Source organism: Scardinius erythrophthalmus (assembly GCF_964197995.2).
Source record: "Scardinius erythrophthalmus genome assembly, chromosome: 13".
NCBI classification, from domain to species: Eukaryota; Metazoa; Chordata; class Actinopteri; order Cypriniformes; family Leuciscidae; genus Scardinius; species Scardinius erythrophthalmus.
Window position 1 is genome coordinate 4,102,559 of NC_138233.1, and position 27,957 is coordinate 4,130,515.

At 36.7% G+C, this 27,957-nt stretch overlaps 1 protein-coding gene across 1 annotated transcript; it reads right to left on the reverse strand.

Moving 5' to 3' along the window:
* Positions 1-1,665: 1,665 nt before the first annotated feature.
* On the reverse strand, positions 1,666-26,407 carry LOC308700860 (soluble guanylate cyclase 88E-like). Its single transcript, XM_081382714.1, has 24 exons — positions 26,273-26,407; positions 25,826-25,879; positions 25,581-25,645; positions 25,421-25,480; positions 25,240-25,337; positions 24,853-24,991; positions 23,506-23,678; positions 20,765-20,905; positions 20,398-20,537; positions 18,233-18,367; positions 17,959-18,082; positions 17,759-17,878; positions 16,784-16,868; positions 16,620-16,706; positions 13,272-13,416; positions 12,024-12,153; positions 11,192-11,338; positions 9,850-9,996; positions 7,950-8,106; positions 7,201-7,310; positions 5,617-5,706; positions 2,674-2,811; positions 2,274-2,411; positions 1,666-2,190 (listed from the first exon to the last, which is right to left on the reverse strand). Exons 7-24 carry the CDS (start codon positions 23,623-23,625, stop codon positions 2,056-2,058), a joined length of 2,289 nt encoding a protein of 762 aa, XP_081238840.1. The 5' UTR covers positions 23,626-23,678; positions 24,853-24,991; positions 25,240-25,337; positions 25,421-25,480; positions 25,581-25,645; positions 25,826-25,879; positions 26,273-26,407; the 3' UTR covers positions 1,666-2,055.
* Between the last annotated feature and the right edge of the window lie 1,550 nt (positions 26,408-27,957).

Sequence of the window (27,957 nt, forward strand, 5' to 3'; positions counted from 1 at the left end):
CAACTGTTCAACATGATGGTTTTAAATGTCTTGAAATATGATCAGAATCACTTCAAAAAAAGAAAATACAGTTCAGTGCAACATGTGCAAGTCTGTCATATCGGCTACATAAAATTATGATGAGATCATAATAAATGTGTTTGAGACATGGCTTTTAATGGTGAGACTTTTTTTACATTTATCGGCCAATGTATCGGTTATCGGCTTTCAAATATAAAGAATTATCGGTTATCGGCCAAAAGTTCTGTATTGGTGCATCCCTAAAAAATGCTGTTCTTTTGAGCTTTTTTATTCATCAAATTATTATTTATTTATTTTTTCATAGAAATATGAAGCAGCACAACTGTTTTCAACACTATTAGTAATCATAAGTGTGTCTTGAGCATCAAATCATCATATTAGAGTGATTTCTGAAGGATCATGTGACACTGAAGACTGGAGTAATGATGCTGAAAATTCAGCTTTGATCACAGGAATACATTACACTTTACTATATATTCACATACAAACCAGCTGTTTTCACACCGTAATAATATTTCACTGTTTTTACTGTATTATTCATCAAATAAATGTTGCTTTAAGAATAAGAAATTATTTCACAAACCCCAAACTTATGAACGGCGCTGTTTTGCTGTATGCATATTGTACACATTATGTAATTTTATTTGTATACATGGAACACCTGAATGACATTTAATATATATTTAGAGTTATAGCTATATGTATTATGATTATTTATTTAGATACACTCTTTAAAAGTCACTCCGTCACTCAGTACATTTAGGGGTGTCAAGATACATTTTAGGGGTTTCTAGGCGTTGTATTTCATGTTGTGTATTTATTAATCCTGATTTCTCACAACTTGTGTGTTTTTCTGGGCGAGACAGAGTCGCTATTCACCGCGATCAAATGGACGAGCGCAAGCAAAACTCTCCTTTTGTGTTCCATAAAAGAAAGAAGAGCAAACGGCATCAGAACAACACCAGGGTGGGTAAAGGTTGACTTTAAATGCAAACGAGTCTTCATGATCACTAGAACAACTAACCAGATCATACTATCACTAATGAGGCATGAAGAAATTACATCTGAATCAAGCTCTGTATCAAAGTACTGAATAGATTTGATGAAAATATATTTCATATATTCAACATATATTCATATTTGCAACAATCAAAATGCAAAAAATGTACACCACCGTTCAAAAGTGTGGGCCCGAGATTGATCAAAAGAGACAGCAAAGACATTTATATTGTTACAAAAAATGATTTAAAATGTCAAGTATCAATGCATTAATGCAAAATGTCAATGCATCACGATGGTATTTGCTCATTTATGCTGATTTTATCCCAATTTTTTTTTTTTTGTCAGGAATACGCTTATTTGTCATGCATTTGTAATGTCACTATAATGAATAATAAAGTTCTTAAAATTATCTTTTTCCTTTTGATTTTGGGATGAAATATGAGCCTAACATTTCTTGGTGAGATTCTTAAAAAATGAATGAATAAAGATATCTGTCAATAAAAAGGATAAAACTAGCTAAAGTGAACAGAGATTAATAAAGCTTTAAGCTGAATTTCAGTTCAATAATACATCTAATCTCTTTACAAGAGAATCCAGTTTACAGAATTCAGATCAATAACTTTAAAACAGACACGTCATGATGACTTGTGATTTCATCTGATGGTTTTATTCAGCAAGACGCATTAAATTTATCAAAAGTGACAGTAAAGACATTTATAATGTTACAAAAGATTATATTTCAATTCGATGCTGTTCTTTTGAACTTTCTATTCATCAAAGAATCCTGAAGAAAAAAATTAACAGAAATATGAAGCACCACGACTGTTTTCAACATTGATAATAATCATAAATGTGTCTCGATCATCAAATCATCATATTAGAGTGATTTCTGAAGGATCATGTGACTCTGAAGACTGGAGTAATGATGCTGAACATTCAGCTTTGATCACAGGAATAAATTACACTTTACTGTATATTCACATAGAAAACAGCTGATTTACACTGTAATAATACACGTCATGATGACTGTGATTAGCACACGGAGCACACGTTGCTTTTCTCGGAGCCGTGGGAATCACAGGATCCAGAGGGAGACTCTGTTATGGAATCTCGACCGTCAAACTCATCCGAGTCGAGCTGAATGTGGGGATCCTGGAGGCTGTTGTCCTGCAGAACGTCCTCATAATGAGACTGAGAGACAGGGTTTGATATTATCTGTGTGTTTTATTATATCTCACGCAAGATCTCACCGTACTGACCGACGCTTCTTCCTTCACGGACTCCTCCAGAGAGTTTCCCGAGGTTTTCATCGTCATGCGCGGAGAGCGGAGGGACTTCACATCGTCCTCATCTTCACTGACCAATAAGCAATCCTGCAAACAGGATGGCTATGGATAGGATATTATATATATATATATATATATAATATATATATAAAATAAAAAAAATCATAATATAATGTTAATGAGAACATGTGTATTTCCAGACTAGCCATTTACATTTAAACATGAATTTTTTTTTTTAAAAGTCATATATTTATATAAGTAATATAATATAATATAATCAATGATTCAAAGTCCATCTAAGATAACAGATAAATTCATTTTAGCTCCACATTTGTCCTGTTTGGTGATGATATGGTGTGTTTACCTCATCGGTGTGTGTTTCCGCAGCAGAAGTGCTGGCTTTACTGATGGTCTGAGCCTCAAACTGTGGGCAGGCGGCCTGAGCGTTCCCGTCTTTATCCCGCTTTCCCTTCAGCCAGTACGTCTCGATCTCCACGTTCCCCTGCCAGGGAAAAAGTCAGATCTTTCTCAGCAAACATGAGGGTTATTGATGCATTTACTCCACACAATCAGTATTAACCCAGCAAACCTGCAATAATTAAATGTTACAATATACTTTATGTATTTAATCTCACTTTATTAACCAATGTCTTTGCGTAACATTACTTTCCATAAAAAGTAACGCAATTTGTTTAGATGTAACTTTCCCTAACACTGTTAGTTCTTTTGTTTAAGGTTAAATCAATAAATAAATCACATAAAATAAATGTACACTAAGTGAAAATAGCAGTATTTAGCATAAATAGTAGTTAGATGATATTTATATTTAGTGCATATAGTGGCAGATACTATTTGCACTATCTGTGTATTGTGGTATATTACAAAACAATATGCAATAATAATATATTCAGTGTATATGATTATATTTATTAAAATCATAATGGGATGCTGCTTTATTGGGACATTACTTGTCCCGTCCCTACACCTATCCCTAACCGATAAACTGTCATGATTCTGCCTTCTTGTCTTTGATTTTCTCTTGTCTTGCGGCAGAATCATGACAGGCCCATGTTTCATGTGCAGCACATGGCCATTTGTTTGGCCATGTGCTTGCGTTGTCTCGTCCCCTAGCCCCGCCCCCTTGTTATCCTCGTTTTGTCATTATTGCTTTACCCATTATCACCTGTGTTCCTGATTATTTGTTCCCTATTTAATCCCCTCATGTCTGCTGTCTTGTGTCGGTTCATTGTCGATCAATTTCATACTTTGTGTGATCACTTTGTGTGATCACTTTGTGTGATCACTTTGTGTGATCACTTTGTGTGATCACTTTGTGAGTATTTCTGTCCAGTGAAGTTCTGATCCTGTATTTGCTGTTAATTTGTAGTCTAGTTACGTCAAGTCTATTATAGCCCTATTCGGACGGGACTAGTTTCACAGGGGGTCGTTAGAGAAATTTCTGTTTCACAGACGTACTTTGAGATTTTAATCCTGTCCGAATCTGCCATGTCTGTCTTTTTCTCACACGACCTCTGTAAAAATTCCAGAGCAAATTACCTACTGTTTTTCGTCAAACTCGGCGGTCCTCAGAGAAATCTAATCCCGTCCGAATGCGAATGTCTGTGATTGCCGAAAATGTTTTTTTCCAAAACGCTTTTTCTTGTGTGTTTTGGTCAACATGAACTGCCATACAATCTCTCGCTATCGCGCCGGTATTCAAGTTTCTGCTTTTTGCGCACTGATAATGGATGTAGATGTGTTCGGTACACCGCGAAGAAATAAAAAAAAATTAAATCAACAAGAAAGAGCCAAATCACGTAAACTGTTAAGACTGGCTACTGTAATATCAGTTTCAGGTAAGATTACTTTCATTTCTGCACTTAATTACATAACGTGTAAATTATATAAGTTAAAAAACTTTTTATTCCAGTGGGAACCCAGTTCTATAAAATCATGATAATGTATGTTTACTTTTTTTATACTACAATTTTTATAAAATGTTTACAAAACACTAAATACGTTAGGACGTTTTACTTTAAATATTTCAAAGTGCTTAATTTAAAAGTACTTTATTTCAAAATAAATTTATACATTTGACCATACGCAATCCACGCATTCTGAACACGTGATCTTCTGCAACGCCCACATGTAAAACACAGACACTCCTACCTCGGTAATAAACACGGAGATGTTAGTCCCGTCCGAATCCGTACATGAAATCACAGACGTAGGTTGATAAGAATTGTAACTCAAACGTCGTTTGGAAAACTAGTCCCGTCCGAATAGGGCTAAAGTCATAGTCTAGTTAGTATTCATAGTCCTGTCTTGTCCTGTTTTGCCCCCTCGTGGGCTTTGTTTTCCCTGTTATTTGTACAATAAACTGTGTTGCTGTGACCACTGTTTGCAATTGGGTTCATCTCCACACATCCCATAACATAAACACTTTATTCCCACTATTAAATAACCGTTAGGCACTTTATCTCCACTTTTCGAATATTTTCTTAATTTTTATTTAAAATAAAGGCCTTTTCGAGCTCAGAGAAGAATGAGTCTAAAGCCCTACTCAGACGGGACTAGTGTAACATGGAGAGGAGGGGTAGAGTAATAATGACCAGCGCTTCTCAGTGATTTTAGTCCCGTCTGAATGTGCATCTCAGTAATCATGACGGACAATGTCAGTAAAGATTACAGCGACTTTTACCTTCAGTAAAAAGGTCCGGAAAAATGACCTCAGGTAATACTAATCCTGTGTGAATAGACCAATATGGAGTCGCTTGAAAAAGCATCAGTTGCGTTCTAGACGCTGGGACGAGTCTGTGGCAAAACTCAAGTGTTTCACACACACAAATTTAGATCAGAGAGAAGATCGACAGCACTTGTTAGAGGCACAAAACATCTTTTAGCGTTAGGTAAGTGTCTATTACCAACACAATCCAATCTGAAGTTAATTAATACATCGTTCGACCGGACATAACTGTTTTATATATATAAATTTAGGTTATGTGTGTTAAGATATCTTATCCCGTGCAGATTGGCCATTAATATTACAGGCGTCCTGTGGTAAAATTACATTACTCCATCTACCCTTGTGAAGTTAATCCCGTCCGAATAGACACTGATCCTGTTATCAGACAGGTTTCTTTGGTAATGTTGAGTGACTGAATCAGACAGTGGTGGGCAGAGTCAGTGTGAATCGACACTCCGTGAGAGAAACTGTCTTTCTTTAGAAAGCGACACTGTAAAGGTGGATCAGCTCGTCGGACCTCAGCTGGTCCTGGTTATTCAGTGCAGTTGTTTAGTGACTGACCTTGATGGTGATGGTCCCACGTCTCTCAAAGATGAAGTGGCTTCCCTTCAGGTGCTCGTAAGTCGCGCTGCTCAGCTGAATGTGCATCTCCTATCAATGACAGATCAGTCAATCAATACAGTGAGCTCAATCAGACAGCGGGGGGGTTCGGGCCTGTGAACGGCCAGAGAAACACTCAATAAACCCGACACACATCACACTAATGAGCATTCGATATCACACTGCTTGTGATTAAAATAGCACTAACCCTATTATTTCTGCTTCAAGTAATTAAGGCAAATATCAGTAGCTATGTTCTCATTCAAAGCTGCGAATTAAACTTATGCACAAAATTGGAATGTTGCATAAAACATTTGATGCTTTCTGGAAAATTTTCTTTACGACACGATCTCAATGAGGATCAATGTGGAGAATGTGCCGTGTATCCCGTCAAATATATATATATATATATATATATATATATGTATATATTTTTTGGACTATATACCAGTATCAGGTAACCATGAACAAGCAAATCTGTTTTTAAATTATTGAATTACTAACTTAAAATCTCAAGTAAATATTTTAAATCAGCTGACAAAAAAACAGTGAATCCCTGGTTTAAGGAAAACTTTCCAGAAAGTACAAGCAACTACTATTGAAAGAAAGAATAAAACTTGCTTAAAACTGCAGGGTCAGACACACGAACAAATATCAGACCAGTGTGAAATGTTCTGCCATGTGATCATGGCTAATTGCTTAATTAAAACATTCATTAAAATATTCCTGAAACACTAACAAAAAACAAAACAAAACATGTGGAATTAGCATGTGTTTTTGGACTGGCATGGATTTTTGTTCCTATGATATTCCTATGAAGTGCCATGCAAATGTTATGGCACAAGATTAGATAATCAATCATGCGTATGATAATCAATCATGCACATCTATCATTAGCCATCATGCTTTCATCCAAAGTTGCGAATTTAACTTTTGGAATATGGCATAAAACATCTGCGAATAAAGCAGCGTTTCCATCCCATATGTTCAAGAGAACAAAATCGCCACTTCCTGGAAAATTGGTGGGAAATATCAGTAATAAAAACAGAAGTTGCAGGAATTGGGGAAGAAACTGTGGCTCTTCTTTCCTCCATCATTAATGAGTTGCGTCTCAGTAAACGCTGCCATGTTCTCTTGCGTTCGGATGCTGGTGTTTGAGAAAGTGAATGTATGAGACGCTTCTGGAGGGAATTAAACCCAATCATTCTGATGACAGACTTCGGCTCGGGCGTTTCAGAGTCACCAAACCAACATCTGAGATGCTGCGATGCGATTGGTCCGCTGGTTAGTCCAGTCCTTATTTTTTTCGTGCATCGAGGGATATATTCAGATTATGTGAGTGTCTTTTTATCAGATAAAAATTAAAAATGAACTGACTCAATTGAAACGTTTTTAGAATTTAAGTGCATCTTACCGTTTCCATCTAGCATTTTATTTATGCGTTATCCCAAAACTCACATTAAAATGGTGGATGGAGGCGTAGCTAATGATGCACAATAAATATAATAAAGTTTAATAATAAATATGTATGCACTATGCATCTACCTTCCCATTGCACTCCATGGCTGAAGCCGTGTGGACTGTATCCCCATGAAGACCATAGCGAGGCATCTTGTGACCTACGACCCCGGCCACCACCATACCAGAGTGGATTCCTGAGAGAAGAATGAAAAATAAAATATCAGCAAAAAAGCTTTTTCACACAGCTCTGATGGTTTTATTCAGCAAGACGCATTACATTGATCAAAAGTGACAGAAAAGACATTTATAATGTTACAAAAGATTATATTTCAATTTGATGCTGTTCTTTTGAACTTTCTATTCATCAAAGAATGAATAGAACAGAAATATGAAGCATCATGACTGTTTTCAGCACTGATAATAATCATAAACGTTTGATCATCAAATCATCATATTAGAATGATTTCTGAAGGATCATGTGACACTGAAGACTGGAGTAATGATGACCGAACAGTCTTCCGGTTTGTGTTTCCACCACATGATGGGATCTTACGGATTTATGAATGAACCACTCGTTTTAAAATCTCCCCGGTCTTACTGACATTAGTTAAGACATCCAACATTACAATGATCATGATAACACGTTAACTCTACAATAAGTGAATCCACTGCGACAGCGACGGCGATGCCGTTGAGATATACAGCGCGACCGCAAAACCGGAAGTTCAAAGACACAATTCAACAGATTACTGAGCGCTTGTTTCTCTGGCGCATAATGTCTATATTAGAGTTATTTTAGTCAACAACACAGAAGGAAATAAGAGAGGACGTACCCACGCGGATCTGGATGTTGTTCCCGTTGGACGGGTCTTTGAGATGATCAATAGAGCGGACCATATCTAGAGCCATGTCACAAATATTGTGGGAGTGAAACTTCGTCTTTTCTGGAGCGCCTGCCACCACCATGTACGCATCACCTATAGTTTCAACCTGACACACACACACACACACACACACACACACACACACACACACACACACACACACACACACACACACACACACACACACACACACACACACAATTCAACAATATTATTGATCTGACTGGACTGACACTATTGGATGAGAAGCTGGACGACGACATCACTGTTTTCTGCAGAACTGCGTTAAGGATGAGATAAACTAATTTAATAATTGATGAACTGAATCAACACAATGACATTATTGTCCTTTTATTGTCATCATTGAATCATTCTCAACTTGACTTGACTTCAGAAAAGGTGTCAGAATCATGGTTATTACCGTTAACTAAAACTGAAGCTGAAATAAATAAAAATATTAATATTATTTGAAAAACTTAAAACTAAACGGAAATTTAAAATGTTGGCAATAAACTGAAATAAGTTGAAGTTGAAGCACTAAAATTATTAATTGGAAATAAACAAAATCTTGAAACTTATATAAAAATAAACTGAACCTAAATATCTTAACAGAAACAAACAAAAACAAAAACAAATAAAATGACGAAAGCACATAACAAAGTGCCTAAAAATTGAACTAAAAATGTAAAAAAGTAAAAGCTAATTCAAAATACTACACTGTTAGAAAAATCTGTAGAAATTACAGTATTACTGGCAGCTACTTGCCAGTAACTTACTGTAGATTTAAATTGATGTTATTTACTGGCAACAATTTGTACAAAATTAAATGAACATTAAACATTAACAAGTCTTTATCTTTACAGAATAAAACTAAAATAACATCCTTATGCAAAGCATTCTGGGAACCAAAATCTGAAGGAAAAAAACTGAAAAAGGTTGATGAAGATTTCTGGTTCCCAGAATGCTTTGCATTAGATTGTTATTTTATAATTTTATTCTTTAAAGACAAAGACTTGTTAATGTCTAATGTTCATTTAACTTTGAACAAACTGTTGCCAGTAAATAACATAAATTTAAATCTACAGTAAGTTACTGGCAAACAGCTGCAAAACTACAGCAATTTTTTTACAGTGTAATAAAACTATTAATTAGAGTCAGATATATATATCAGTTAAATACTAAGGCGACAACTTTAAAAATGGTCATGAACTACACTGATTTTTTTTTTAAATGAATTTACTTTGAAACAATGTTCACTCAGAAACTGCTAAGAAATTTACAAATATACAAGTAACACAGTGAATTAAATGTGAAGTTTTAACGTAATCATATTTTCTTTTAAAACTCAATCATATTTGTTTTATTTACTAAAAATATATATTTTCTTACAGTGTACATCTAAATCATCACCTATTATTTTTAGAATTATTATTATTATTATTATTATATTATTATCTCGGCTCAAAAAACCTTGCCCAATATTATAAGTGAACATCATAAATGCAGGATCTCTCACACTCCTTTATAAACACATACAGTATAGGGATTTAAAGTCACCATGAAATCAAAATGGTTAAATCTTATTTTTAATGCAATATTGCAGTTTATTTATTATAAATGATTTATCTGTGCACATCATTTTTTTAAATTCATGTGCCTCGTAATCTTTAATCAAAATAACTTCCCCTGTATAATTACAAAATTCCGACCTATAAAAAGCATTCTTGTAGAACTTTTAATTACAACTTGTAAACTCTGAATTTTCTGGGTGTTGATAGAGAACATCATGGGTTGTCATTTGAAACCATCAAAACACCCGATTTAACCTGTGATGAAGAAATGATCTGACCTTGAACACTCGGTGTTTCTCGCTGAGCGTGTCGAAGAGTGTGTACATGGTGTTGAGCATGGAGACCACCTGCATGGGTGTGATGTGACTGCAGATCCGAGTGAAGCCCACCACGTCGCTGAACAGGATGGTCACATCAGGAAACACCTGGAACAGGTTGAGAAACCATTACAGAAAGTTCATTAGCAAAAATCACATTTGACAATTCTTATCCGTGCACATCATTATTGTTTAAAATTAATGTTTCTCATAATCTTGAATCAGAATAAGTTCCTCTCGCAGCATCTCTTCTCTTCCCTGGTGATGTGGGCGGGGCAACCTGTCACTCACATGAGATCCACCAATAGCAAACCACAACCAGCCAATCAATTCCACACAGACTAAATCAAGCCCCGCCCACATTTGTTCTTGTTCCAGAGGCGTTTCACTCGGATATATACGACATAATAGAGAAGAAAAGACCAGCGCAACTTCTGTTTCATGCTGACTTTATGAATGATTAAACTGCTAATTAGATCATGTTGAAATAAAAGAAGAAATTAATGCTTTTAGGCAGCAAGGACTCATTAAACTGATTACAAGTGACAGAAGATTTCTAAGATTTCCATTTCAAATAAATGCTGTTCTTTTGAACTTTCTATTCATCAAAGAATCCTGGAAAAAAATGCATCCCGTTTTTCACAAAAATTACCTGTCGTCATGTCGAATTAAATCCTCATATTAGAGTGATTTCTGAAGGATCATGTGACACTGAAGACTGGAGTAATGATGCTGAAAATTCAGCTTTGATCACAGGAATAAATTACACTTTACTATATATTCACATAGAACACAGCTGATTTACATTACAATAATATGTAAAAAAAAATTACTGTATTTTTGATCAAATAAATGCAGCCTTGGTGAGCAGAAGAGACTTCTTTCACAAACATGAAAAAAATCCCCAAAACCGCAAACTTATGAAGTAGGTAATAATGCTAAAAATATATTTAATCAATTGTTGCATGAGTTTTGAGTCAGTGCAGTTATATATATATATATATATATATATATATATATATATATATATATATATATATATATATATATATATATATATATATTTGGTATATGTCAAGCCAAAATTTATTCAGACACCTTGCTATCCAAACTTACATAAATGAACTATGTCATGCACACACTATAAAAAAATAAAACAAATTATATATGCTGTCTGAATAATTTTTGGTTTGACTGTATATATATATATATATATATATATACACACTTCATGAAAGTCAAAACCTGCGAAACCAGCGTGATTGGTTTGGACACTGGTGGTGAACGCTGCAGACGTTCTGACCTCACAGGTGTTCACAGCCGGCTCTCCCTTACGCAGTCGCTTCGCAACGGGTTTAGGAATCATCCTGTACAGAAGATCATCCGTCTTTTTCATCTCATAGTCCAACATTTTCATGCTTTCCTCTAGTTTGCTGGATTTCTTTTGCTCCTGTGGGGCAGAAAGAGAAAGACAGAGATATGCAGGTTGAGTGTCCTGGCCCATATTCAAGGCCCTATCACACACCCGGTGCACTCCAGCGCCATGCGCGACGCAAGTGTGTTTTGCTAGTTTCAGCCCGACGCAGTTATCATTTTCACGTCCTGCGCCACGTTGTTTAAATAGCAAATGCATTTGCGTTGTTATTTTGAGGAACTGAAATAGACTGAGCCATTTCCTGACTGAACCCTGGTCTAAAGTCAATGGCGTAATATTTTTTTATTTAAGTTTTTATTTTTAGTAAAATTAAAAAAATTAAAAAAAAACTGAAAAATTAAATGATTACAATGTAAAAGATTAATATAGTGTACATAATGATATGGTGGAATCCGGCTTGACCCGTAGATGGTCTGCTTGCGCTTTAACCTCACACACACACACACACAGCTTTAATCTCACACACAAGCAGATCTGTTTCCTCGCTAGAGAAGCGTTCAGTTTTTTCGCTTGCTAATTCCATCATGTAAATAGCGAATCTGCCATGGCGTGAGCGCAACTGGCTTTTAAAGGGAATTGGAGATGAGACTCTGATTGGTTTATTGCACATTACGCCCAAAACACACTCATTACTCATTAAGAGAATAGAGACAACCCTTTTAGACCATGCGCTCAGACGGTTAAAGAGAGCCAGCTGTACCTGAATGAGGGCTCTCTTGAGCTCTTCCGACTGCTGAGTTCCCGCCAGCACCAGATCTCTGCTGGAGTCATGCATGCTCAGGTCATTGATGTACAGCCCTGTCTTAAACATGGCGCTCAAACTCTCCATGCTGCAAAGACAACACACACACACGCATTAAAGGATTAGTTCACTTCAGAATTAAATTTCCTGATAATTTACAATGTGCATGTCTGTCTTTCTTCAGTCAGAAAAGAATTAAGCTTTTTGAGGAAGACATATCCTGGATTTTTCTCCATTAAATGGACTTCAATGGGGTCCAACGGGTTGAAGGTCTAAATGTGAGTTTCAGTGCAGCTTCAAAGTCTCGTCACGATCCAGCCGAGGAATAATAGTCTTATATGGACAAACCATCGGCCGTTTTATAAAAATAAATAAACATTTATATACTTTTTAACCACAAATGCTCATCTTGCACTAGCTGTGATTTGACATACATTACGTCATCACGTTGAAAGGTCTCGTGTGATGTAGGCGGAAGAACCGACCCACTGTTTACAAAGCCAGTGTGCAAAGACTAAGTCATACGCCATTTGCAAAAATAAATAAATAAATAAAAGGTAAAACAATGATGTCTGACTATTTGGAAGTTGGAGGATAAAATTAGATGTTAGGGTTTTTCACCCTACCCTTCATTTACCTCCTACCTCCGCTTACCACCTGACTTTTTCAACGTGATGACGTAATGTGTGGCACGTCACAGCTGGTGCAAGAAGAGCATTTGTGGTTAGAAATTATATAAATGTTAATTTTTTTAGAAAATGGCCGATGGTTTGTCTAGATAACACTCTGATTCCTCATCTGGGATCGTGTCGAGACTTTGAAGATGCACTGAAACCCTGCATCTTGGACCCCATTGAAGTCCATTATATGGAGACAAATCCTGGAATGTTTTCCTCAAAAACCTTAATTTCAGACATGAACATGAACATGAACATCTTCGATGACGTGGGGGTGAGTAAATTATCAGGAAATTGTAATGCTGAAGTTAACTAATCCTTTAATGAATTACACATGCATGCACCTGCAAGTCTTACTATAAATAAATAAATGTGTGTGTGTGTGTGTGTGTGTGTGTGTGTGTGTGTGTGTGTGTGTGTGTGTGTGTGTGTGTGTGTGTGTGTGTGTGTGTGTGTGTGTGTGTGTGTGTGTGTGTGTGTGTGTGTGTGTGTGTGTGTGTGTGTGTGTGTGTGTGTGTGTGTGTCTTACACTGGAGTCCCCAGGAAGATGATGGAGTCCCACTCGGGCATGAACCTCATCTGACCCTTCAGTTTCAGACAGCGGCTGCCGTCTCCCCAGCTCTCCATCGCATTCACACTGTTTCCATCTGACAGCATCCACAGAAGAACTTGATCTGACATGTTAGCATTAATTTATGATTGTATTTTCTTCTAACCTCATGTTGTTTCAAATCCAAACTGTCAAATTCAAAATCAAATACACTTTATTGGCATGTATTACACACATTCATACATACAAATACTGTATATTCTACATAAATAAATACATACAGTACACACACACACACACACACACACACACACACACACATACTCACTCACATATCAAAATGGACCCAAATGCAAAATTTCAATGTCATATTGTTTCAAACCCATATGACTTTCAAATTTAAAAAATCAAATACTCTTTATTGGCATGACTGTGTAGAGTATTAAAATGTTGCCACATGATGGATTGATGGATGGATGGATGGATGGATGGATGGATGGATGGATGGATGGATGGATGGATGGATGGATGGATGGATGGATGGATGGATGGATGGATGGATGGATGGATGGATGGATGGACAGTTATGGATGGATGGATGGATGGATGGATGGATGGATGGATGGATAGATGGACGGACAGTTATGGATGGATGGATGGATGGATGGATGGATGGATGGACAGTTATGGATGGATGGATGGATGAATGGACAGTTATGGATGGATGGATGGATGGACAGTTATGGATGGATGGATGGATGGATGGACAGTTATGAATGGATGGATGGATGGACAGTTATGGATGGATGGATGGATGGATGGACAGTTATGGATGGATGGATGGATGGACAGTTATGGATGGATGGATGGATGGATGGACAGTTATGGATGGATGGATGGATGGATGGATGGATGGATGGATGGACAGTTATGGATGGATGGATGGATGGATGGACAGTTATGGATGGATGGATGGATGGACAGTTATGAATGGATGGATGGATGGATGGACAGTTATGGATGGATGGATGGATGGACAGTTATGGATGGATGGATGGATGGATGGACAGTTATGGATGGATGGATGGATGGATGGATGGATGGACAGTTATGGATGGATGGATGGATGGACAGTTATGGATGGATGGATGGATGGATGGATGGATGGATGGACAGTTATGGATGGATGGATGGATGGATGGATGGATGGACAGTTATGGATGGATGGATGGATGGACAGTTATGGATGGATGGATGGATGGATGGATGGACAGTTATGGATGGATGGATGGATGGACAGTTATGGATGGATGGATGGATGGATGGATGGACAGTTATGGATGGATGGATGGATGGACAGTTATGGATGGATGGATGGATGGACAGTTATGGATGGATGGATGGACAGTTATGGATGGATGGATGGATGGACAGTTATGGATGGATGGATGGATGGATGGACAGTTATGGATGGATGGATGGACAGTTATGGATGGATGGATGGATGGATGGATGGATGGACAGTTATGGATGGATGGATGGATGGACAGTTATGGATGGATGGATGGACAGTTATGGATGGATGGATGGACAGTTATGGATGGATGGATGGACAGTTATGGATGGATGGATGGATGGATGGATGGATGGAGAGTTATGGATGGATGGATGGACGGTAATGGATGGATGGATGGATGGACAGTTATGGATGGATGGATGGACGGTAATGGATGGATGGATGGATGGACAGTTATGGATGGATGGATGGACGGTAATGGATGGATGGATGGACAGTTATGGATGGATGGACGGTTATGGACATGTGGACATGTCACTCCTCTCCTCACAAAATTGCACTGGTTGCCAGTTGCTGCTCGCATCAAATTCAAGTCACTGACTTTTGCCTACAGAAGAACCACTGGTTCTGCTCCCTTTTACTTTAACTCTTCACTTCAGACTTATGTGCCTTCCAGGAACTTGCGCTCTGCAAGTGAACGGCGTCTTGTGGTGCCATCTCAAAGAGGCACAAAATCTCTTTCTCGGACCTTTACCATGACTGTTCCCTGCTGGTGGAATGATCTGCCGAACTCAACCAGAGCGGCTGAGTCCATAGCCACTTTTAAGAAACGGCTGAAGACACTTCTTTTTCGACAGCACTTGATCCAGTAATACTAACACTTTCTCTCTACTACTCTATTCTGTTCTATAACAAAAAAAAAAAACAAAACAAAAATTACGTGAATTATACTGAGAAGGGTCATAGCACTTGCATTTTGTTGTCCTACTGCTAGTTTAACTGCTTCTATTGTTCTCATTTGTAAGTCGCTTTGGATAAAAGCGTCTGCTAAATGAATAAATGTAAATGTAAATGTAAATGTAAATGTTATGGATGGATGGACAGTTATGGATGGATGGATGGATGTTATGGATGGATGGATGGATGGATGGACGGTTGGATGAATGGATGGGTGGACAGTTATGGATGGATGGATGGATGTTATGGATGGATGGACAGTTATGGATGGATGGACAGTTATGGATGGATGGACAGTTATGGATGGATGGATGGATGGATGGACGGTTGGATGAATGGATGGGTGGACAGTTATGGATGGATGGATGGACGGTTATGGATGGATGGACAGTTATGGATGGATGGCTGGATGGACGGTTATGGATGGATGGACAGTTATGGATGGATGGACAGTTATGGATGGATGGATGGATGGACGGTTATGGATGGATGGACGGTTATGGATGGATGGACAGTTATGGATGGATGGACAGTTATGGATGGATAGATGGGTGGATTGATGGATGGATGGACAGTTATGGATGGATGGATAGATACATTCATACAAACATTCATACAGTCAAAATGGACCAGAATGCAAAAATTCATTGTTCAAAACCACATATTACTGTTAATAAACTCTTTTATTCACCCTCATGTTGTTTCAAACCCATATGACTTTTAATTTCAAAAGGAAATACGTTTAATCTGTATGACTACGTAGTAGAGTATCAAAATGTTGCGTTCTCACAAACACACACAGAATTAAATAAAAAAATAATCAACTTATTAATAAAGTGCAAAAGTCATATAGTCTACTGTTATGGTCCTGTTAGTCATTATCATGTTTGATAGCATCTGTCACTGTTATAATATGAAAAAGAGCATCCGGCACATTCTACTAACGCTCTCTATTTTTGTATTCAGTGGGATCAAGGAAGTCATACAGGTTTGAAAGAACACGAGCGTGAGTAAATGACAATAGAATTATTGAACTATCTTTTTAAATCCGAATAGTCAGACGTGCGACTCACCTTTATAATCGTCCCCGATGATCGACTGAAAGGCCATCAGTTCCACATCCACGTCAGCCGAGCGATTGGCGTTCTCATAATCAGAGTCTGAGACACAGAATCACCATCAAATATATATATACTGTATATATATGAGATCTTGAGTGAATAAAGACCTCTCTTACTCTGAACTCTGTTATGAAGGTTCCTCTCTCGCTTCACCGGCTCCTTGGACATGATCTCAAACAGGTTGTTGGGGTGGGAGATGATCTGTCACAGAGGCCATGGGATGATTTATTGACAGATTTTCTTAAATATAATGTTGTAAACGTGATGCAACTCTCTTTTATTGATGATTTTAAGTTTGGTATCACTACTGATTTATTCATTATTTGATTTACTGAATAACTGTGGATAAGTATAGAAGTATAAGTGTAGTAACAAATTACAAATAGAATATATTCAAACAGAAAACAGTTATTTTTAAATAACTGTAATTATTAATTAAATGTAATTTCAATTTAAATATTTACTGAATAAAAAATACACTATATATATATATATATATATACACACACAGTATAAAATAGTTAATAATAATAAATAATATTATAATTTGTAAATACAATATATATATATTTTTTAATTAACATAGATAAACAATAAATATTTTAAGTTAATATAAATATAAAGAATGTATAATAATTTATGTTGTAACAATTAATAACATATTTTAATATATTTATATTTAAAATAAATATTCATAAATGATACATATTTTAGTTCATATTATTGTCAAATTACAATTTAAATAACAAAAACTTAAAATATTTAATAAATGATATGTATATATATATATATATATATATATATATATAATTAATAACATTAAATAACAAATCTAATATATATATATATAATTTATATAATTTATATAATTTATATAATTTATATAATTTATATAATTATAATAACATAATAATGATAATAATAACATTATATACTGGTAATAACATCTTTACATAAACAAATTGGTTTAAAATGACTTTAAATGAATATTTAATGAATTAATACAGTAAATATAAAATAATTCATAATAATAATTTATATTACAATAATGACAAAAATATTTTAATATATTGCTATTAAAAATGACATACCATGTTCCATGTGAACTCCACAAGAGGACGAGCGAGCAGAAAAGCATCATTGATCTTCTTCCCATCCAGATCAGGAAAGACAGTGGCCAATCCAGAGCCCACGTTATGCACAACCATATCCTGTCGGATCAGCATAAACACGTTATACACCACTTCACCAGAGGAGATGAGATGAGGCGAGAGGAGAAGAAGAGAGTCACCTGTCTAAACACGATGTTGAAGGGGAAGACTTCGAAGAAAAAGTCGCTGGTGATGGGAAGGATCTCTTGTTCCTCTTGGTCCTCTTTCTGGATATATCGATATGCAGAGTTATCAAAGTTTAATCTGAAATAAAACATTGTTTCATTACATCTGCCATATGCCATGTAGGACTTGATACTTAGTTGTCCAGCATCCAGAAATGCTGATTCCTATTTGAATTATGTGTGTTTAATAACACCAGGTAACCTGACTCACACACACACGTTGTCTCACCTCATGGTGACGTGAGAGTAATCTCCCACCAGCTGCTCGGACAGAACCTCCACGTGGATGTCGGTGTCGTAGAACTGTTTCCCCATCTGTCTCAGCTGACCCATCGCGTAGTGCAGGTAACCTTTACGCTTGCTCCTGAACACACACACACACACACACACACACAGACACACACACACCTTTACGCTTGCTCCTGAACACACACACACACATAGGGCTGCAACAAACGATTATTTTGATAATCGATTAATCTAACGATTATTAGAACGATTAATCGACTAATCGTCGATTATTTTGCCGACTAATCAGTAAGTTTGGAACGATTATTCAGCCTTTTCAATTAGTTAAAACACTGAGTTATACATATTCTAACTATAATATGAAAAAAGAAAATCACTTCAGCTTTTGAAATGGTTGGTTTAATGAACTTTGAGCAACTAAACAGGTCATTCTCTTTAAGTTTTCAGATTTCTGTCCAACTCAAATCACACACAAATGCAAAAAGCATTGGTTAAATATTCGGTTCTCTTTCAATAGAAAAAAATAAACAAAAAAAAAAATTATCAGCTGCATTACAGACACACTTAAACTGCAAACAATTATTATAAGAATACAATTTTAAAAAAATTGACAGCTGAGCTGACAGAGACATTCTCATTCACCTTTTAATTTACAGTATAAAAAAATAACTGACATGATATTCTTCATAACATCTCTTTTTGTAAGTCTTCATGAATATGGAACAAAATACAGGCAAGTGATAAGACTGTAATAACTAATAGTTACAATAATAAAAACAGCCCTGACTCCTAAGCTCGATCAGGCTTTATTCTATGCAAAAATAATCATCACATTACTGTAATTATATTATTATTGTTAATATTATTGCTATTATTAGTAGTATTGCATTCTCTAAAAAGAGATTTACTGCTAGTTATTTACGTTAGCTTCAGCTGGAGAACATTCACCTATTCCTCTTTAAGTGTTTTAACATGCATGTTGTGCTCCCGTGAAAAGCAAGTTCCGCCTTGTATGTATTGCACACGACAGCATTCTTGGTTTGAAGTTTTGTGAAACTTTCACACACCATGCTAGTTCGGATTCGTTTGCACTCCGTCATAATTCGCGCTGTGTTTTCTTCTACCGCAATAGCATTTGTAACGGCTGCATTACACTCTAGCGCTACAGCGCCGTAGCGGTCAAATCGCGATATTGCAGGCCCTTACATTAGGTCACGTGGGATCAAACGACTACTCGACAACAAAGATATTTGTCGACAATTTTTTATTGTCGACGTTGTCGACAATGTCGACTAATCGTTTCAGCCCTACACACACACACACACACCTTTACGCTTGCTCCTGAACACACACACACACCTTTACGCTTGCTCCTGAACACACACACACACACACCTGTACACTTGCTCCTGAACACACACACACACACACACACCTTTACGCTTGCTCCTGAACACACACACACCTTTACGCTTGCTCCTGAACACACACACAGACACACCTTTACGCTTGCTCCTGAAAACACACACACACACACACACACACACACACCTTTACGCTTGCTCCTGAACGCACACACACACACACACTAACCCTAACCCCTAAACCTACCCATCACACACACACAAACACACACACACACACACACACACACTAACCCTAACCCCTAAACCTACCCATCACACACACATAAACACACACACGCACTAACTCGACCCCTAAACCTACCCATCACACACACACACACACACACACACACACACACACACACACACACACACACACGCACTAACTCGACCACAAAACATACCCATCACACACACACACACACACACACACACACATACACACGCACTAACTCAACCCCTAAACCTACCCATCACATACACATACACACACACGCACTAACTCGACCACTAAACCTACCCATCACACACACACACAAACACACACACACATACACACGCACTCACGCACTAACTCAACCCCTAAACCTACCCATTACACACACACACACACACACACACACACACAATAACCTAACCCCTAAACCTACCCATCACACACTCACTTACACAGACACTCACTCACTCACACACTCACTCACACACACACACACACACACACACACACACACACACACACCTGTAATGCAGTGTGACTCCTGTAGCTGATTCCTCCTGACAGAAGAAGGTCGGCGGCTGAACTTTCGGGTAACTGAAGCGCAGATACTCGTGCAGGTTATCCAGACCGTTCACAAAGTCACGCACGTGGCGGCCCAACACCTGACGCACAGTGTGTGTGTACAGTACAAAAACACAAGAACAAAATACAAACCCATAAAGGCAAAGAGTGCATATCAATGCAGAAACAAGAGGATACAAAACACCCTGATCTTAGAGGTTTTAGACTATAATTGTTCGATAGAAACTTTGATCCTGGACAAACAAAGGTTGTTGATTCAGGAATGTGTCCTACTTGAGTAAATCACATCATGAAAACCTGAACGTACCTTGAGGATTCTGTCATATCCATATTTCCCCACGAATCCAAAGAAATAAATCCCCCATGAGTTCATGAGCTCATTATAGGGTGTTCCTGTAACGCCATTCGCTGCTTTAGCGATACGTGGAATCACATTCTCACTGTAGACCTACACGAACACACATCAGCACTTATGCAGAGGTATAATCACACACACATATGAACATTTACAGATAGACAGAAGTACTTTTGTTATGAAGAGCATTGTTGATTTCAACTTTCGATGTGTAATTTCGAATTTGATAGAACATTTCACCCATTAACTCTCTATGGATCACATTTTAGCATTAACTGATGTTTTATAATTCAAATACTTGAAAATATTTTCATTAAAAACATTTTTTATTAACATTAACATTTCTGTCATGACCACTCTCTGAGTTTTGGGAATGGTAATGAATATGACAATGTTGATATGTGACAATGTTGATATGTTTGGTCTTGGTGGAATAGATATGTTATGTTATTATTGCTGCAGCTGCTGCTGTTGTTGGTTGTTATTATCGTGCAGCTGATTTTGGTTATTGCTGCTGATTTTGGTTTTGGTTATGGGTGCTGATTTTGGTTATTGCTGCTGATTTTGTTTATTGCTGTTTATTTTGGTTATTGCTGCTGATTTTGGTTATTGCTGCTGATTTTGGTTTTGGTTACTGCTGCTGATTTCGGTTTTGGTTATGGCTGCTGATTTTGGTTATGGCTGCTGATTTTGGTTATGGCTGCTGATTTTGGTTATTGCTGCTGATTTTGATTATGGCTGCTGATTTTGGTTATTGCTGCTGATTTTGGTTTTGGTTATTGCTGCTGATTTTGGTTTTGGTTATTGCTGCTGATTTTGGTTATTGCTGCTGATTTTGGTTTTGGTTACTGCTGCTGATTTCGGTTTTGGTTATGGCTGCTGATTTTGGTTATTGCTGCTGATTTTGGTTATGGCTGCTGATTTTGGTTATTGCTGCTGATTTTGATTATGGCTGCTGATTTTGGTTATTGCTGCTGATTTTGGTTTTGGTTATTGCTGCTGATTTTGGTTTTGGTTATTGCTGCTGATTTTGGTTATTGCTGCTGATTTTGGTTATTGCTGCTGATTTTGGTTTTGGTTATGGCTGCTGATTTTGGTTTTGGTTATTGCTGCTGATTTTGGTTATGGCTGCTGATTTTGGTTATTGCTGCTGATTTTGGTTTTGGTTATGGCTGCTGATTTTGGTTATTGCTGCTGATTTTGGTTATGGCTGCTGATTTTGGTTATTGCTGCTGATTTTGGTTATGGCTGCTGATTTTGGTTTTGGTTATTGCTGCTGATTTTGGTTATGGCTGCTGATTTTGGTTATTGCTGCTGATTTTGGTTTTGGTTATTGCTGCTGATTTTGGTTATGGCTGCTGATTTTGGTTATTGCTGCTGATTTTGGTTATTGCTGCTGATTTTGGTAATGGCTGCTGATTTTGGTTTTGGTTATGGCTGCTGATTTTGGTTTTGGTTATGGCTGCTGATTTTGGTTATGGCTGCTGATTTTGGTTATTGCTGCTGATTTTGGTTTTGGTTATTGCTGCTGATTTTGGTTATGGCTGCTGATTTTGGTTATTGCTGATGATTTTGGTTATGGCTGCTGATTTTGGTTTTGGTTATTGCTGCTGATTTTGGTTATTGCTGCTGATTTTGGTTTTGGTTATGGCTGCTGATTTTGGTTTTGGTTATTGCTGCTGATTTTGGTTATGGCTGCTGATTTTGGTTATTGCTGCTGATTTTGGTTTTGGTTATTGCTGCTGATTTTGGTTATGGCTGCTGATTTTGGTTATTGCTGCTGATTTTGGTTATTGCTGCTGATTTTGGTAATGGCTGCTGATTTTGGTTTTGGTTATGGCTGCTGATTTTGGTTTTGGTTATGGCTGCTGATTTTGGTTTTGGTTATTGCTGCTGATTTTGGTTATTGCTGCTGATTTTGGTTATTGCTGCTGATTTTGGTTTTGGTTATTGCTGCTGATTTTGGTTATGGCTGCTGATTTTGGTAATGGCTGCTGATTTTGGTTTTGTTTATGACTGCTGATATTGATTTTGGTTATGGCTGCTGATTTTGGTTATTGCTGATGATTTTGGTTATGGCTGCTGATTTTGGTTTTGGTTATTGCTGCTGATTTTGGTTATTACTGCTGATTTTGGTTATGGCTGCTGATTTTGGTTATTGCTGCTGATTTTGGTTTTGCTGCAGAGCAAATACGGGACTCGCTACTGCCAATACAAACAAGACACGCTGCTGTGAGCAAGTAAGACATGTTGCTGCTGTACAATATAGCATACATGAATAACCCGTAGCAGATCAGGTGGAGCTGGGGAAGGTGGAGGGTTTCTGAAACCACACTGCAACTGCGACAGTAGTATTTGAAGGTTGAGCGATGAGCTCTTTGGCTACTGATACAGCAGGAACCAATCAGCTTTGGCCTATAGAGAATGATGTGACTGCAATCAGATTGAGTTAAGGACAGATCAGCCTGTGTCAGTAGAGTTTCATGACAGAACTTTGTATTTGTGCTACACTGATTCCATCCGGCTTGCCATTTTCTGATAAATTAGTTATAACTCTTTTTATAAATGTAATGACTTCTTTTTCTTTTACACAAGTCTTTAAAATAGATTTTTTAAAACATCTTTGTGTTTCACTCATTGATTAGAGCTATGAGTTTTTAGTATTTTCTCTCACAGTAATAAGAGATTCCAACCTGATGAGTTACGAAGGAGTGCAGTCTGACGTCGGCTCTCTCTCTGACCAGTTTCCACACATCGTCACCGTACGACTCCTTAATGAAGTCATGGAGACTTTCACACAGCAGCCCGTACATCCCGATAGCAAACTGAACCTCAGGAGTCCAAGAGAATCTCAGGCCAGATGCAACTGTGAAACAATAAAGAATAGGAGGAAATAAAAAGAAACATTACCCGGTAACACTTTATAATGATGGTCCGTCATTAATAAGCAACTAAGCAGTAGTATTACTACATTAACACTTCAGCTTCTACTATTAACTAATATAGAAACAAGCTTAACTAATCAATAAGTAATATCAAATTTAGGACTATGATACACTGTTAGACTTTTCAAGGGTTTTTTACAGTAACTTACTGGCAACACTGTTGCCAGTAAGTTACTGTAATTAAGAGTTACAGTACCAAACCGTATTTCAGTTTTGTGTAAATACAGTGCATTACTGTAAAAATGAAGCTAATCAGTACAGTGCATTACTGTAAAAACGAAGCTTATCAGTACACTACTGTAATTATTTTTATTTGTACTAAATATAAATTAGATTTGATAATTTTGATATATGATTAATTTTATTTTTATCCTACATAAGTACTACTTTCATACAAACCAATTAGACAAAGTTATCACAAAATACCATTTTTTTATTTAAAACATTTCGTATCACAAAATAAACATGCCAATGCTGGAAATGATGTGTGAAATTTTTACACATTAATGGGTGAGTTTAGAGACAACATTTTTTTTGTTAATTTTAACTCATTCATTGTGTTAATGATTTTAACAAAGTAAATATGTCAGAGAGGTTAGCACAAAGATGTGTAAACGTGTTAAATTAACACATTATGTGCTGTCCTTCACTGCAAACATTTTTGAAAACATACATAAAACCATAAACAAAACATTAGCATCTGACTAAATGAATGTAGAGTCATTGGTTGTTTAGCTTATACAAGTATTATAATGAAATATCAACCATTACATTCACAAAACTGCAGAATATAAACATTTTTAAGCATTCAAAAAGGAAATGTCCAAAACAGGACAAAACACAGTTCTTTTCACAATACAAGACACATAACCCCACCTTAAAAATAATTTCACTTATTTCCAAAAATGTGTTGGATTCATGTACACTGGTGGCCAAAAGAAGTATTTAAGTGTCTTAATGTTTTTGAAAGAAGTCTCTTTGATGCTCAAGAAACATTATCAATGTCTGACTGTCTACTCCATCTTTTCTACAGCATAGGAGTAAAAATCATCATCAAAATAATCTTTAAAAAGCCAACACAATGTTTTTGTCCACCTTTGTGAATAAATGAACTTCTCCAAAGATTGGTTCCTGTTCAGAACTTGATTGACAACATCAGAATGTTCCCTGGTCTGCATGCGTGCCCACAAACACAAATGTACTCAGTCCTTCAGAGGAGATCCTGGTCCCAACACTATATGAGAGAGAGAGAGAGAGAGAGAGAGAGAGAGAGAGAGAGAGAGAGAGAGAGAGAGAGAGAGAGAAAGAGAGAGAAAGAGAGAGAGAATATTAGTGTCACATTATTTTTAACCTCCTTTTTTGTTAATTTTTATTATTATTTTCACAAAAACTTAAGAATATATATTTGTAAACAGCTTTTGTCAATAAATAGCATACAAAAGAACTAAATTAAATTATGCCAGATTAAATTGTAATACTTACAAATCCTAAATTCTGTCCAAAAATGCTGAGATCCATAGAAAAAACGACTGAAATCGATGATTTTAGCCCATTTTAGCTTGTCTGCAGTGAAGGAGTACCTGTTTGAGACAAATACACTGTAAGACACATGCAAGAAATCACTGTGTGATGATCGTTCTCCTTCCTACAGTAGTTAACCCACCTGTGTGCTGATATTAGGACCTTCCTAGTCAGGTGGGACTGCAATGGTAGAGTCTTCTGGCTAATAAAATATCAAAATAATGCAAAAATATAAACTTAAGTTGTTTAGAATGCTAGATTTGGTATGAATGAATTAGTGAGAGTTTTACTGCAGTGCTTACCTGGATACATTTAATCTGGTGAGACTGAACAAAGACAATGGTCCATCTTCTGATTGGTTCATTTGCTGTGTAATAAAGTTAGACATAATGCAAAGGTCACTTATTTGATATAAAGTTTATAGAGATTTTATAAGATATTGTAAGCTACCTAGTCTGCACCAGTGGCTCAAAAGCAATTTTCACATAGCGTATGCTAATCATTTCAGCAAACTTATCTCAAAATATATCACAAATGGGCTGCCTACCTCTGGAATCTTGCTAGAAGTCACTGGCGCGAATTGGCGCTTTGTTGCAGTTGCCTTTAAACACAAAAATGGAAGTAACGTTAAATATTAAATTCCATAAAAAAAAAAAAAACTATAGGCTAATATGGTATAGTTTGAAAAATAATGCTAAAACTATAAAGGTTCTCATCAGTAGGCCAACATTAGGCTATAAACAGAATTTCACATTAGTTTATTCACATTTATTGTTTATGTAAACGCGTTGCTCGTTGGCATATTTTAACTCGACAATTCAATCTAACAAATTGTGTAAAATGAAACGTTAGCTCAGTTTACCATGGTAAAGTTCGTTACCGCCATGTTGACGACGAGTAACTAGGCTAACGTTAACGTTATAACATAGGTTAAACTGGGCACAATCCTGTCAACACACACAGGGTTTTTTTTTTTTTTTTTTTGTTTTTTTACCTTGCTTGCTGATCTCTCTCTCGGTGAAGTGAATTCCGTCTCTTCCCCGGGCCAGACACGAACGTCGCGATCCAACAAAACACAGACCCCATTACCTACACTGGATGCTCTGACGCGACACACACGACAAATCCCAGACAGTGTAGTGATGCGCCGCGGCCGTTATATTTCTGACGTAGTCCGATACGAGTCCAAGCGCTCGCGCTATTTCTGACAAGGGACAAACAGGTTTGCATTTAAAGGTCCGGTCGCTTCAATGTGTCCAATATAGACAGCCTCTGGCTATTATAGCGTTGTAGACACGCGGTGTAAGGCAAAAATTAGGAAATAAAAAGCACGGTGGAATGGTGCCAGCCAGAGAGGCAGTTAGGCCTACGTCAAATACAGTAATATACAGCAAATTTAAAAAATACAGTAAGTCTCTGTATGTGGTGTTAGACGTCACAGAAAATTCCCATGATGCAATTGGAATCACAGTTATTTACTGTAAAGAGAAATAGCAGTATAATACTGGGGGATTTAAAGTAAATAACTGTAGAAATTACAGAAAAGTCTAACAGTGTTCCTTATTAGGTAATCAACAATGAGATTGGCATTATTAAGAATAGGTAATTATGACAAATCATAAAGAATTACTAATCACAAGATGTTTTTTACTCTCAACGTGTTCATAAAATGCATCACTAATTATTCAAGTGTTACTTAAGTCACTCTTCAGGAACTACTAGTGATCTGGACCATTATTAAAAACATATTTTTCACTTTATAATAATGGTCCAGATCACTAGTAGTTCCAGCATATAGTCAAACTTGAGTAATTAGTGATGCATTTTATGACTACATTCAGAGTAAAAATGAAGACTGATTACGTCTCAGACACACGATAATGTTCTTTGTAATTTGTCAGTTAGTTAATAGATATTAATAAGGCTAATCTCATTATTGATTACCTAATAAGGAACTATCTCCTAAATTTGATATTACATACAGATTAGTTAAGCTTGTTTCTTTATTAGTTAATAATAGAAGCTGAAGTGTTAATGTAGTAATACTCATTAGTCCTGCATTACTTCCTGCATAGTTACTTATTAATGACGGACCATTATTATAAAGTGTTACCCAATATCCTTCTAAAATGCACAAATCAATCACAGATAGCATGTTGACAAATAAACCTTACCTGTCACAATCTCACATTAAAGAAAACTCAATGTATAGTGTGAGAAATTGAACTGACCGTCTCAGAGGTTTGCGGCTCACAGTCACACAGTCCCAGTCTCGAGAATCGCTCAGGAGAATCAGGAATGGTTTTAAACGTCCTCAAACTCTTCATCTCTATTGTTATAATGTCAGCGGCTGGTGACTTTGAGTATTGACAGATGCAGACCTCTCACAGACACATGCTGCTCTTTCCTTTGACCTGCTTTTCACAAATATTACAAGTTTATCATTAAATGTAATGTCTGATATAACTGTAAGTGTATTAGGAGAGATTAAAATAGTTTAGTGTTGGCCATTTGTTCCTTACAACAACAAAATAAACGTATTGGCAGAACCATCCAGTGATTTATAGAGGTTAATACTTTAATATTTACCAAACAAATAAAATGCATACACTAAACGCGTTATATAAATACTGGATGCATTAAAATGATCAAAAGTGACATTAAAAACATTTATAATGT